Source organism: Microcebus murinus, chromosome 10 (genome assembly GCF_040939455.1).
Source record: "Microcebus murinus isolate Inina chromosome 10, M.murinus_Inina_mat1.0, whole genome shotgun sequence".
Classification (NCBI taxonomy): Eukaryota; Metazoa; Chordata; class Mammalia; order Primates; family Cheirogaleidae; genus Microcebus; species Microcebus murinus.
In genome coordinates this window covers 84,754,244-84,769,957 of record NC_134113.1, presented here as the reverse complement: position 1 = coordinate 84,769,957, position 15,714 = coordinate 84,754,244, and the positions used below count along the sequence as shown (strand labels likewise).

The window sequence follows — 15,714 nt, the reverse complement described above, 5'->3', positions numbered from 1 at the left end:
ACTTTCAGGTGTGTTCTCATTCTCCACCTTCATAGGAGTGGTTGGGGGAATGAGGCTGGGTGGGGCTGGGCTGGGTGAGCCTGCCCTCAAGCTCTGCAAATGCTTTTAACAGGGGTCAAAAGTTTGTTCCCCACCTCTGGGAAAAGCTGCAATGGAGCGGCTGAAGTGTCCCCACTCAACCAGAAAGTCTGAGTGTGGAGGCCAGTCTGTCTGAGACCCTTAATCAGGTAGTCTGAAGCAGGCCTAGCTCCTTTCCACTATCCCCTGTCCCACAGTTTCTCCTGGGCCTCTACCAGGAGGTAGGAACTCAAGCCAGCTGAGTTCTCCCAAAACTGTGAAATGGGCAGGAAGTTCCATGCCTAGGCTCTCAGCCTGAGCTGGGGGCCCAACCCTCCCTTGGAAGAAGGGTCACCCATGTGCATACTGCAGCTAGGACCCACACTGCACTGCCCCCTAATCTGTCCCTGCAGGTGCCCACACTTGATGAGAAAAATTAACAAATATCCCCTTTGTGCCTCTGGGCAACACAATTGAGACCTGGAGGTATGGCCTCTGGCCTGCGGGCCTATCTCCTGGGCCCCAGAAATATATTCTGACCATGCCAGGGAGGATGCTGGTCCCAAGTCACCCACTGGGTACCCAAGCTGATTCAATGTCCCTCCACCTGGGGATATGTCACCAAGCAAGTGGCACCAGGGAGGGCTGACAGACAGAGAGCTCACAGTCCAAGCACCCCTCAATGTGTTGCAGGACCCTAAAAGAAAAGGTCTGAGTCCCATTTCCTGTGGAACCTTCCATATAGTGGCTGAGCTGTCTCTCCTGGCAGCCACAGGTGAGGGAAGGGAAGGGATGAAAAAGAATCTAGGTGGAGGAAAGTTCACTCCCTGGTCATCTCCAACCCTCTCTCCAGGAGGCAGTCCACCCAGAATGATGAGGCTCTGGAATAACACAGATCACCTGGGACCCACTGGACCTCTGTGGCTCCTGCAGTCTGGGCCAATGTTGGGAATATCTGTGTGGAGACAAGCAAGACAGAACCTGAGGGGTTGAGGTCCCCTGGGGAGCACAAAGACATGGGTGGGTAGAGAAGCAATATGGTACCTGCCATTTGGCTCAGGCCTGTGGGGAGGGAGGTGCTTTGGGGGTGCTGGGAGCCTGGTGCCCTGTCCTTAAGAAGCTCTCTGGTCACTGGTGGCAGCAGTCTCTGGGCCTGTGTCTGCAGAAGGTCTCTCCAGCAGCTTGGGAGCCCACCAACAGTCCACCATGTGAGGGAGGAGAAAGATAACCAATCTACCAACCTCTCTGACTGGTCTATATACTTTTGGGGGCTTAATCCCTGCTGATGCCTTTCTCCTTACAGTTCTGCTCCACAACCCCTTCCTGCAGAGTCTCCTGTAGGTTCAGGCAGTCTTCTTTCAGACCCTCTTCCAATCTACATATGTCTGTCTGTTTGTTTTTTCTCTTTTATCTAAAACTTTTTACAGAGATGCTCTGGCTGGTGGTGTCTCTGGTCATCCATCTTGCTGCTGTTGCTGCTACTACTGCTCCTTCTGCTTCCTCTTCTTCATTGATAAATGCTTTCTCTTTGAAATAAAATAATTTACCTATTTTTCTGGTTGTGTGTGTGTGATGTATGTATGCAGATATGCATACTCAATTTCCTTTTTTGCTCTCTTCAATGTTTCTTGTTTCTCTTTTTCTGATATATTTTTAGGATTCCCATAATATAGGGATAGGTCTCTTTTCTCTGAATGTTACCTCATTAATTTCTATCACTTGTTCCATTTCCTCTATTCACAGTGTTTCTTGATATTATTTCAAAATTTAGTTTTCTGCTGTATTAATTCTGCTTTTAATGAATATTTTAAATATGTGACTATATTTTCAGTTTCTTCACATCTCAATATCTTATTAAGCTCCATTTTATTGACATCTCCATCTCATCCAATTTCCTCTGTATATTTATTTTTTGATTTTATTGTTATATTATTTTGTATTTTATTTTATCTTATTTAATATAATGCATGTTTTTTTAATTTTATAGATATCACTAAATACTGTTTTTATAACATTTACTTAGGTATATATAGCACATATTTTTCAGAAGTAATATATGCATTATGTCCTGGTCTTTAAATACTCATTTTATTTTTGGCAGAACATCTCCACATCTATTATATATTAATATTGCTTTCTAAGTACTCGTCCCTTGGAAATGAGAGTTCTCTCCACTGATTACTCATAATGTCTGCCACTTGTTCTGGATCCTCTCATTTTTTTACCTTTTTATTATTAGAGCATGTTTCTCAGATTTTCACCTAGATGGGTGATAAATGTGAACAGACTTCATCTAATCTCTAGTCAGTACCAGTCACTTAATTTCTCTAAATTCTGACTTTCATCTCTATTAGTTTTGTCATCTGGTTGACTACTTTGAGAAGGTACACATATTCCAGGAAATTCTACCCAATCTATAGTTCTTCTTTTGCCAGAAAAGTATTTTTGTACTTTCTCATGGTACTTTCTTATCTCACATCCCAAATACATATCTCTCATTCCCACATGCAGCAAACCAAATGCATAACCACCATAGACTCTGGGCATTTTCCATTAATACAAATTTTTGTCTTAGAGAACATGTAGAAAGGGGAGGTAGTGAAGTGGCCCTGGTTGCTACTGGAAGGTATCGACTTTAGCAATAGATTTCCTTTGGGGGATGGAGAGAGAATTCACCAACTCCTATATCTCCCAGTCAGGCAGTAGCAGGGAATGAGACATCTTGCTATTTTTCAGACTGGTAGATTTATTCTCCCTTAGATATGAAGCAAGAGGGCAGCCAGCCAATACATGTGTGTTTTTTTCCTCCCATTTCTGCTTTATCTTCTTTGACTTATACATGATAGACTGAATGGTTGTGAGTCTTTGTGGCTGGTAATGTTATTCTATAAATGGATTTTGTTTGTTTTTTCATTTTATAAAATATTGGCTAAACTTTTTAAGTTACATATTACCAGCCAGATGCCATTTTACAGCAAGCCAACTGGATTGATTTTAAGAAAGTTAATTTTAATTTTTATTATTATTAAAAGATTAGGGATATCATTAGGAATATCATTTACTAAACCACAGTCTATATGATCAACTTTTATTTTTGTATTTATAAGCTTTTTCAGGTTGTTTTAAAGTTTTCTAAATTTATCTATCTGTTATTCCACTAACATTTCCATACTAATTTGTTAAAGTCTTATGCTATGTTGATTTTTAGATGAATTCCTACTGTTGCATTTCCTATGCAGTGAACCATATGACATATTCCTTTTGGACGCTTGTTTTAAATAGTGAAAATAAAATGTGGCTATTTAAACAGTACATATCAGCCATATTTTTAAAAAGGAATTCCCTATCCTATATATTATTGTGTGTGTTGGTAAAGTAAAAACAGTCTCAGCAACATTCAAATTATCCATATAGTCACATTATTATTGGTTTTATCTACATTTGGCTTTTTAAAAATTTCTAGGATCTCTTTCTAAATCAAATTCAAAGCAAATTTGTTATTCTTCATATGAATAACTGTCAAAAATTCAGTTGGAACTTAGATTTCTTGAGAACCTATATCTCAGACTGACAGTTATGTTAATATTAAACATTATTAAATAGGTATCTCTTCATATTTTTGGTATTTTAGTAATTAATTCATTTTTAAACTTAGATTAATTTGTTGGAAAACATGGACACATTTCTATTCATCACAACACCGATTGATACCATGTAATACGTGCACCTTCTCTCCCCACTCCTGCATCTGTATTGGAGTATTGGAGTATTGGAGCATTGTCTCCCCCTAAGTTTTTCCCTGTCATACAATTCTTTTCAAACCATTTCCTGGGAAGCCACACCATGAAATGAGATTTCCTTTATTAGATAAAGTTATTTACCACTTTGGTTTCAGATCAATATTACAGTTCCCCAAAGAAGAAACTGTTATTGAATTATTTGTTCCTGCTACATACTCCATCCTTATGCAAATATTTACAAAAAGAAGGGTAACCTTTCACATGCATGGAAAATTTTGCTAAGATATATTGGTATTTAACAATAAAGCTTAAGCCAGATGGAAACAAAGATGATAATACACATCCTTTCGTGTTTCGTTAAACATACATAGACAGTTAAAAAAAAGGCAAAATGGATAAAAATGTATGCATTGGAAGATATATTAGAATAGTAATTATAAAATTATGATGATCTATTTGTCAGGCACTGCCAAGTTACCGTTATACAGTACCTATTAACTCCTATGGAAGGTAGTTATTAGTATCTCTATATTAATAATGAATTTGATATTGAGGAATGTTAATTATTTTACCCAAAGTTGTGCAGCTATTAATGAAGAGTGGAGATTCTCCTGAGCCCATCTTTTGTTTTTTTTCCATTAACCCCTATTATCTTAGACTAGATGGTGCTGAAATTCTTCTTTAGTTTCATAGAATTCTGTTGAGACTTGGGACTAACATTAAATGTAGCCCAAGGGCTATTACTATTTTCCAAGGAAATCTTTAAGGGCTTAGTTCCTGGGTGGGGTAAAACTTATCAGTAAAAGGAGTCTGAATGACTTTGAACTAGAATCCTATAAAATTGGGTCTACTTGTCTGAAGTTTTACTCGAAGTCTTGTCAATTTAAAATAACAGAGAACAATCTATTGCTGGTACTTTATAATTAAAGTATATAATGTTTTATAAATATAAACCCTCTTAAGGAATAGTCTCATATTCTAAAAATGTAACTTTCTTGTGTGCCTGAAGTTGTGTGATAGAAACATCCCAACTTTTTCTATTATTAAAAAATATAAATTTAGGAATAATATTTAAATTAACTTAAAAATATAATTTTAAGAATTATAGCTGAATCGATTAACTAATATTTTGTATTCTGTATCCTCTCAAAGCAAGAAGGTGACAGAATCCCAACTTGTATAAACTATATAGTAGGAGGTACTTTTGCTAGCTGAGATTTCATCTATGTAGGATGTTTTGCTGATTTCTCAGCTCTCCTTTTCTTACCAGAAACTTGGCTCCCCCAATGACTCTTCTCATTTGCCACTCTCCAGGGGAAGCTGTTCATTCTCCCCCGATCTACATACCAAGGAACAGGAGGCAAGGCCAACATTCTTCTAAAGGCCACTGCCTTCCAGGTTATTCTTTTTCAACACTGCATAACATTCCACTCCTTACAGTCCCAGGATGTCTTATTCTCCTACCCTAGGTCCCTTCTACTTGCTGACGTCCATTTCCCTTGTGTCTCCATGTCTGTTAGAGACTTTGCTCCTACTTGCACCTGGTTTGGCATCTTCATTTTGCCCTCCCAGAGAACTTCAACGCCATTCCATCGTGATTGTCCTAAGTAAGATCATTTCTTCCTTTTGGTAACAGAATACTCTTCCTGATTCCATGCTAACACAATAAGAGACCACATTCCCCAGACTTCCTTGTGGTTACACATTCAGGCCAATGGGATGGGAGCAGATGTGATATGTGCAATTCTTTAGTTAGGACCTTAAAAGGCAGCAGCAGCTTACAACTCACTTTTTTCCCTTTTACCAGAACTAGAAGTAGATGAAATGAGGTGACAGTGGCTTGTAGTTTTTTTTCTACCTTTCAGACTATTTTGTACTTTTCCTCTTGGAGTCCATCCATTAAGTGTCAGTTTTCTTCTATACTGATATTTTATTCTCAGACTGATTATACCAAGTTTTAAGCCCAGTTTAAACAAATCTCCCAGGTTCAACCACAAGATAGGAAGGCTGTCTGGAAAGTATCCAGCCACAGTTAACATAATGAGAATGGTTACTTGGCTGGATACTTTCCAGACAGCCCTACATAGCTCCTGAATTCAAGAGCCATGTGTACAACTACTTCTTCAGCATCTTCATTTAGATTATATACAAATCCTTCAGTTCCATATGTCCGACAAATCACACTACTAATACTTTTCTAAAAAAAAATTATGACATTAGCAACTAAATAAAGCAAATATATAGCCTAATGTACTATTACAAATTGCACAACCTTATAACCAGCCCACCATGTCAGGAAATAAACCTTCCTTGCCACCCAAAAAGCCCTCCTTGTGCCCCCAGCACAATGCACTCCCTCTCACAAGGGTAAATACTCTTCTGATATCACTTCTGTACTTTTCTATATAATTTCATCAACCATGTGTGTATCCATAAAGTGTATGGCTTTGTTTTCTCTTATTTTGAGGGGTAAGAGGTGTGGGAAGTAGGTATTTTTTTAAGTCTTTTCCAATTAGTATATTTCTTCTCCATTTTCTTTTTTTTCCTAGCAATTTATTTGTTGAAGAAACTAGATTGTTTCTCCTGCACAGATTTCCACTTGATTTAGTTTAACACGTCCCTCTGCCCTCTGTATTTCCCATGCATTGGTAATTGGATCTAGAGGCTTACTCAGATAGATTCAGATTTGATTTTTTGGAAAGACTTCCTCATGGTAGTTTTGAATTCTTTATCATAAATCAAAAAATGTCTGGCTTCCTTTCTTTTTGTGATGTTAGCAGTCACCAATGATTGATGCCTAGTTTTCATAATTCATTCGTCATTGTAAAATATTGATAATCCAATTTCATCAGTTTCTTCTTTTATTTATTTCTCTTCTACAAAGAGAAACTTTGACTCATCTATTAGCTAACCAGTAACTATTTTGTATAACAAAGACAAAATAAATGTCCGAATGTGTACTTTATTAACCCTGTGTTATACAAAGACAATTAATTAGTTGTACATGAATAAGTGTCATTCATGAACTTAAGCATATTTGATATGCTTTAATATATTTCCGTTATTATACTTTCTGGCCAGTAAGACCCTCTTTAAGTTAGCTCTCAGGTCTTACTGATGTGCCTTGTATTCTTTGATATCTTCCTTGCTAACTAGAGTAACAGGATATTCCAGCTCATCTTATATACTGTCTGCCCCAGACCTGAAATCAAGTGGTCCTCCAAGCAACCCTGCTTTCTTTTAGTGGGAAAATGTATTTCCATATCACAATCTGGATGTTAGGGATGCTCATTGCTACCATGATAGGCATTATTTCTAGGTCTTTTCCAGGAACAAAGTTATGAGAAGTGACAGACATCAGATAGATAGATAGATAGATAGATAGATAGATAGATAGATAGATACATAGATAGATAGATAGATAGATGATAGATAGATAGATAGATAGATTTTTTAAAAACCCATGATTTTATCCTGACACTTTCAATTCTACTCTGTACTACAGAGAATACTGGTTCTCAAGGGTACTGGGGATCCTGGAATTACTGATTTTTAAAATAAGCATTATACACAAAATATTATGAGGATAACAATGCTAATAAAATCACTCATATTATTAAGAGCTTTTAAAAAGTTGTTTATGTTGTTTTTATTTCCCCCACCTTTTATTAAAGTTGAATTGTATCTATATTGCCAGTGCAGATAGCCATATTAAACTGTCTTCAATCTATCCCTCATCTATCTGAGTTCTCTAAGAAAATATGTGCTATATTTAATTCTCACCAGCAGTCTTTCTGTTGTTTTGATGGTCTGAAGCTTATTCTCCAGTAGTTTATTAATGAATACTCCATAAGAACAATGTTTCCTGAGTTCTTGCATGGTCATAACAGTTTGGAAACTTTTATTTGGAAATCAGTTTAGATCCTTGGTTCAATTTTCTTTTCCTGAGATCTTAAACATGTCACTTCATTTTCTTTGGGCACAAGGTGTTGATGTCAAAAAATCTGATAACAATTCTCTTTCCCCTTAGGTTATGAGAACAAGTTGGTCTTTTTCACTGCCATAGCTCAGGACCTAGTACTTTGTTGACAGCAAAGTGTTTTCACCTTTCTTCGTTCCCTTCATCTTGCCTCCTTCCATAACCTACATCTTTTTCATCTCCTCTTTTTCCTACTCCTGTTTTTTTTTTTTTTTCCTTCTTATTTTTCACATTGACTTTGCAAAATCAATATCTTCTGCCTGGAAAACAATTTAAAGTCCTCCTTTCCCTCTTCTCAAACCCACCAGCAAACCTGCTACTCTCCCTTCTAGTTAACTTAGGAATATTCTAGTTTTAAAACCTTATCCAACATACTTTGACAAACTGCAATCTTCTTTTCGTAATGTTGTTGCTTGTAGCTTTAATGTAAAATATTTCCCTGAGCACCAAATAAACTATTGAAAAAAATTATCTAACTCATTCATTACTAATAGACTACTCAATAGAATAAAATTTAGGGAGGGGAAAGTGAGCTACATATTGACTACAGTAGAAAACAGCAGCCACAACTGCTTCTGATTACTTCAAAGTTCTCACTATTCTGTAATTCTCTTCAGGGTAGATTTATCTGACAATAGAGGAAGCATCATTGGTTTGTCCCAAGATACCACTAGGTTGTTATGCAGCCCCTACCAAATGTGATATTTCAAGGGCTGTCAGCATGGAGTCTGTGGGCTTCCTCTCAGGGGATCTGCATTATACTCCCCAACTCCTCAGGTCTTCCCCAAGGCAGGTTTCATTTCCACTAGGTCATTTCCCCCAAAGCTGTTATGTCACAGCTGAAGGCTGACTTTTCATTGTCTTATTTCCTCTACGACACACTCAGAGGCATTGAATGAATGGCTGCTCAGACTGCTTTCTTATATGTAAGGATATGTAGGAATCAACAAATTCTGGAAAGTAGATCCCAAAATTTGCATGAAATTATCTCTGATGTATTACACATTCTAAACAAAAATATATCCAATATATAAAATATATAAACCTTAAATATATTCTTCATAAATTTTACTTCCGATGTTCCTAAGGCAAAATAAGCTTAACTACATTCTATATGAAATTCCCCAAACAAAATGGAGCCCGGCTGTGTCTATTAAAATAATTCTCATATTGTACTGTATTATAAATTTGTGTCTATGCACTACTTGAGGGCAAGAGATGTATTTTATCATTTTTGTATTCCCAGTGCTTTGCACAGTGCTTGACATAGCATACTTAAAAACAGCTACTGAATAAACAAATGTGCAAATGAATAGTAAATATGTGAATAAATGAATTGATTTATTCAAGAGAACATCTCTCAAAAATAAGAATAAGAGACAGCTTCAAACTTTCCATATGCAAGAAGTTTGGGCAGCCTAATGGGAGGTGAGGGTCTACAGGATTATACGTGATTAAGAAAATGTCCAGTTGTTCACATAAAAGGTCAGCTGATGGAGATTGATTGGAGATTAATGTTTTCCCCAAGTATTTCTTATCTTCACTTAGGTGAAAATAAAACCAGAGCTTATGAAAATATTAAAATGTTAATCTTATCACTCAGTTCCAAATTAGAAATAGAAAAAGTGATGTAATGCAAATAATAAAAAGACAAATATATCTATGTGGTTGTTGTCTTCTCTGTAGTCATACATCAAATTGAGCTGAGAAAGGTCAGGTTTATATTTAGTTAAAATATGAGTGTCTGTGTGTGTGTGTGCATGATACATACAATTGACTCAGCTGATGAAGAGAGACTTGGGAATTTCAGATCATCTTTCCAGCTCAGTCTTCACAGTAGTCAGGTTAGCTGCCATCATTATATACTTTGTCTCCACATTACTGAAAATGTGGGTTTAGCCCAGGGTTCCTCAAACTATGGCCCACGGGCTATATGCGTACATTTATCCAGGCCGTGGGGTGTTTTTGCCAACGCTGCCTGTCCTGCTTAGCAGCTGACTCATCCTGGGCCCACAGTGCGCATGTGTGGAATGTGTGCCCCACTCTCCAACGGCCTCCAACGGTCTGTGGGACAGTGAACTGGCTCCCTGTTTAAAAAGTTTGAGGACTCCTGGTTTAGCCTGATTAGGCTTTGGCATGTCACGTATTGGCACAATCTTTATCCTTTGACATTTATATATATTAAAAAACTGGTAAATATTCTATGTCTAAAATTTGTTATCTGAAATAAAGATCATTTTTCTTCAATCTCATAATTTGTTCCTTTCATCCCCCTCTTATCTCTCCCTGTAGATACACCTTCTAATGTAGCCAGAACTTTTTGGATTAAGTACAGACATTTTCGGAAAGCTTCTTTTTACTTGTTCTTTTGTAAAGAAATATTTTTGTTCCTATTCTGAACACTGGAACTACTTGGAGGATATTTACAACTTTGTAGATTTAGAAAGTCGAAGCAGCTGGCAGGGTCTTTCTTTTTTCTGACAAGTGCCTACATTGTCTCTATACTTTCACTTTGAGACCAGGTGAGTAATTAAGTCTCCATGGAAATTGACCTCTTGCAAGTTGATCTGGATAGAAGATTATAACCAATTGTAGTATACTCAGGAGTTGTCATTACTGATAACATGCTTTAAATATTTATGTTTGGATTTAATTGAGCTTTCCAGCCAATAATAGAAGGCTTTTGTGTTTGTGGTCTTCTATACTTCTTCTAGCTCCTAATTTTCCAATCAATTTATGAAGCAGTTTCCATTTTGCACATTGTATTTATTTTCTATTGCTGATCTAACAAAGCATCACAAACTTAGCAACAAAAAAGGAAAAAAAATCTATTATTTTTCAGTTCTGTAGGCTAGAAATCCAACATGGGTCTTGCTGAACAAAAATCAAGGTATCATAAGGGCTGTATTCCTTTTTCCAGGTTCCAGAGAAGAATCCATTTCCTTCCCCTTTCCAGCTTCTAGAGGTCTTCTACATTCCTGGTCTTACGTCCACTTTCTCCATCTTTAAAGCCAGCAAAAGTAGTCCAGTCCTTCTCACATCACATCAGTCTAATGTCTTCTGCTCCTATCTTCCACTCTTAAGGACCCTTGCGATTACACTGGGCCCACACACATAATCTTCCTATTTGAAAGTCAGCTCATCAGGAAACAGTTTCACCTGCAACCTTAAATCCTCCTTGCCACGTAATTTAACATATTCACAAGTTTCAGGAATTGAAACAGGAGAATATTTGAGAGTCTATAATTTTGCCTACCACATATATTATCCATACTTCTGTGATGTCTTACTTAAATCAGAGACTAATAGGGATGCCCTCTCTAATATGTCATAATTGTTGTTAAATTATATGTCCAGTTCTCCTTCAGATCATTTTACTTTTGATCATTTTATACATTACTTTATAATATGGAAAGCAGACATTTACTGGCTGTCACTAAATAACATTTTTATTTCTTTGCTTATAAATGAAATAGTCTAGCTTCTAAATTATGATGATAAAAGGGAGATTTAAAATTATGAGAAATTCCTTAAAATCACCACATTTAATATTGAAACAATGGATCTGGAGGAGGTTTTGTTTTTATTACATTTTCAGAATGGAAAAGAATTTCTCGTTCTTCTTTATCTCATGATCTCATGATAATGAGATTTTTCAGACCAACTTCTAACTCTTTTCAAGTTTTCTGTGAGAAATATTTGAAAAAATATTGTTTTTAATAAAAATTAAAAGATGTTTAACCCTTTTTGGTGAAGATATTTTGAGTTGAGTTAATGCTGTATTACATTGCCTAAACCCAGACATGCCCTACATATCATATCAGAATGGCATGTTCAACCCATGTGCCCATTTAATCCCTGTTTAAAATAAATCTTTGAACATAAAATCAGACCTTAGATAGGTTAGTTTACCTTTTTTTGGCTCAGTTTTTTCATATGTTCAGTGGTGGCAATAATATTATGTATATGACAGGTTGAGGTAAGAAATAAGCACAATAAATACAAGGGCTATGCAGAAAGTATCCAGCCATTGTTAATATAACAAAAATGGTTACATGGCTGGATACTTTCCCGACAGCCCTTGTATATTAATACATGTAAACATGTGCATGTATTTAAAGCATTAGCACAAAGTAGGTGCTCAAAAAATGTTACATATCATAATTATTATCATCATTATTATTAACAATAACGAGATGATATGGCCTAAAGGAATCTTTAATTTCAGCATCAAACCATTAATACTTTATTTAAAGATCACCCTATGGCTCTGTAAAAGTTTTGAAAAAACAAAAAATTATGAAACTCACTTTAATATAGCTACAGGTACCATAGTAAACTAAGAAGCAGTAAGTCAGGCTAAGAAAGGCTAAGAAAGACTGGAACAGAACATGAGGTCTGGTTGTCAAAGTTCAAGTCACACCTGCTGACAAATTCTGAGTTCCATGACAGAAAGTTAAAGAAGTATGATTTGCTTTAATGAAACATACGTTTCACCACAAACGTGGGGATAAAAAATTGACAATTCTTGAAAAAGTGATTTTGGCTAGGAAATAATATACCTATATGAGTCATGACTTATTAGAATGGTTTAAATAATATTTTAAGATTCATTTTCAGGTTAACACTTCATTCTATATACCTTTTACATGCATCTCTTGAAAATCTTTCCCAAATCTATCAGTTCAGTGTCTTGGCTGAATATATAAAGTATAATAAATCTAATTTGTTTATTCCTTAGAAGGTATGAATTTTTAACAATCTTTAAAATGCCAACATAATAAATATCAAATTCCATGGCAAAAAAAGATTGATAAAGAATTGTATTTGGTAGTCATTATCTTAATTATACTTTAAAAATTGTTTTTGTCTTTCATATACACACACATAATTAAGAGAATTAATATACATAAAGGTGATGCAAATACTTCTTAATTTCATTTTCTCATAACTCAACTATAGTGTTTTTAAAGTTTATTAAATCATTTGTTCAACAAATACAAATGAGCATCTACTCTGAGTAAAGCAAAGTATGAGATACCGAGTTATAAGTAAGAAAAAATAATACGGTCTGATGATCTAATGGAAAAGAGAAATGTTATATATGTAATTACAAGTGTGATTATTAGTACCAATGAGAAGTATAAAGTGTAGAAAATATAGAATAGTTTAACCTAATCTGGGCATTCACAAGAAGATTCTTTAAAGAAGTAATATTTCAACTAAATTTGGAATAATGAGAAAGAATTAGCAAGGCAAGAAGTAAGATTAGTGTCCAGACTAAGACCCTGGGAAAATGTTGTCAAGTATGAAAAAACAAATCGTTTTGAGGAACCAAGATAAAGCCAGGATGATGAAAAACAGAGGATGAAATTGAATATCACAAAGTGAGCCTAGAAGGTATGCAGCACCAGGTCATTGAGAAACTCCCAAATTGCCCGAGAATTATAAACATTATCCTGAGACAGTAAGAAACCACTGAAAAGCTCTAACCAGGGGAGATATTTGGTTAGTGTCTTAAATATAACATTATAGTGTGAAAAAAAAAATGGATTACTGGATAAAGCACAAGAATGGATTGCAGAATATGTAGAAGCAGTCTCAAAGACAACACATTGCAGGTGAGAAGATTAAAACCTTAAGCTAGGATTGTGGCAACAATAGACAGAAGATAGATTCCAGGTATATTTATGAGGTACACACTACAAGGACTGGTGGTTTATTGGATATAGAAAAATAAAGATGCAGGATGTTTCAAAGATCAAACCCTGGTTTCTGGTTTGAGCGAGTGAGTGGATTTTTTTTTTTTTTTTTTCTACAGAGAATAGGACTAGGTTCTTGGATGAATTATGATTTAAGTTTTGGACTTTTAGTTGAAGATTTAAAAAGAAAATTCAAGTGGGGATATTGACTAAGTAATAAGAAGAATGGTCTAAATTGGAGTCATTGATAAATTGAAGGTAATTTAAACCACAGGAGGTGTCAAATAACTTACAATGAGAGAAAAAATGAGAAGAAAATAAGCTCTGACAAGGATAAGGTGGAAAGTGAGCAATAGGCAAAAGAGTCTTTGAGGAAGAAGCAAATAAGGAAAAACTCAGCACAGTGTCATAGAAAGCCAAAGGTAGAAATCAAGAAATGTTAAAGCAAGAAGAATGGTGAATGACATCAAAAGCTGTGAAGAGGTAAATTCAAAAAGAGACTGAAAAATGTCAGTTGAATTTGCTAACTTGAAGCTTATTGATGAACTTAATAGGAGTCATTTTTGAGAAGTGGATAAGAGAGTAATTATTTAAAAAGTTTTGGGGAGGAGAGGAAAGAGTCTAGCCAATCATTTTAAGATAACCGGTTATGGAGAGTAGAAAAGAGTTGAAAGTAGTTCTGGGGATGGGATAGTTGCTAAACAAGAAGAGACTGTGCATCTAATAAGAAAAAAATGTTACCATGCCAGCATGCTTATAGATGATTGGGTACTGAGGGGAAATACATCAGTATTTCCCCTCTATATTCAAGTGACAAGTGGATATTCAGTGGGAAAAGAAGTCAAAAAGGGGTAATACTGTCTTTAATAGATTCATGAAATTCTTGTCATAATTGATGTGGGCTTATTTTTCTATCATAGGAGTTTCATAAATCTATCTAAATTAGTACTTCCCCCTCAGACTTGTAATATTGTGAGTCCTGATTGAATTTTACTGTACTCAAGGAATTATTTCACTTGGTAAGAAAAAACTTCAAAACATTTGTTTATATTTATTCATCATATTTCTTTTTTGCAAGCTCATTTATTTCTACTTAGATATTTTTTGTTTCCTTTTATATTTTTTCTAGGAAAATTTCTCTCTTCTTTTATAATATCATCAAGGAGATATTTGGGGCAGAGTCATCAAACCCTCTCAGTTACATAAAATAAAAACATGGCATATTTTTGGCAAACAGATCCAAATCCCAATGAATCACATGAAAAACAATATGAGCACCAAGAATTTCACTCCATAAATCAACCCCTTTCTTCTAGTCAAGTCAGTCTCGGTTTTGACCAGGTGGTAGTTGAGATCAGTAACAAAACTCCACTCTCTGAGAGTGAAATTGAAGTAAACACCTTTTTTGGACCCACTGCCCCAAACATGGATTCACAAAGTCATTCATTAGATGAAACACACCAAATATCCTTCAATAGATTCACTTCGAAAAGCCCTGAAGTCTCATGGCATCAAGTGAGGAAAACACCAGTAATTGGTTTTAGTCCTTCTGTGTTACCAGAACCTCAAGAATGCTCCTGGAGAAATCCCATGGGACAATATCATGGTACCGATGATTCTAGATTCAATATTTTAGCTCCATCATCTACTAGTTTGGATAAAATTAATCCACAGAGAGAATTAGAAAATGAAAATTATAACTACCATATAGGATTTGAAAGTAGCATTCCTCCTGTACACTCATCCTCCTCAACTGATTTCATGTCAAAAGAAGAGCATAAAAGGAGTGGATATATGAATATTGGGGAGCCTTCTCTGATGCTCTCTAAAGGTTGGTTTCTACCCAGGATGTGGGAAAGTGCATGGCCAAAGAACATAGAGGTATGTATATGTCAATCTAAAACTATAAATCTGAAAAAATCATTCAACAATGTATTGTATTAATGTGGTAATGAAGGTAACTAACCTTATACAGGGGATATCTATTAATATTACTTTTGAAAAAAATTACTTATTTTCACAAATTTCATGTTCTTAAACTAATGATCTTTTCTGGAAAAAAAATGAAATAAGTTTTTAAAAGTATCATTTTTAAAGTTCTAGTCTCATCAAAAGTAAATAAAATGTTATAGTGCTTATATTTTATTGAATAAAAATATCATAGTTGAAGGTTTAATTGATAATATTTTCTATTTTTATTGTGTTATGTGCGTGTACAAACACATATACATCTCAT

At 35.3% G+C, this 15,714-nt stretch overlaps 1 protein-coding gene across 2 annotated transcripts in view; it reads left to right on the top strand.

Moving 5' to 3' along the window:
* Positions 1 to 15,714, top strand: part of PIK3C2G (phosphatidylinositol-4-phosphate 3-kinase catalytic subunit type 2 gamma) — a 388,390-nt gene that overhangs the window by 32,333 nt on the left and 340,343 nt on the right. Inside the window, exons 2-3 of one of the 2 annotated variants that reach the window (XM_076007630.1) lie at positions 14,399 to 14,497; positions 14,608 to 15,359. In XM_076007630.1, coding sequence (XP_075863745.1) covers positions 14,694 to 15,359 — 666 coding nt within the window. In that variant the 5' untranslated portion in view covers positions 14,399 to 14,497; positions 14,608 to 14,693. The remainder of the gene's footprint in view (positions 1 to 14,398; positions 14,498 to 14,607; positions 15,360 to 15,714) is intronic. The other variant, XM_076007629.1, reaches the window with a different exon arrangement.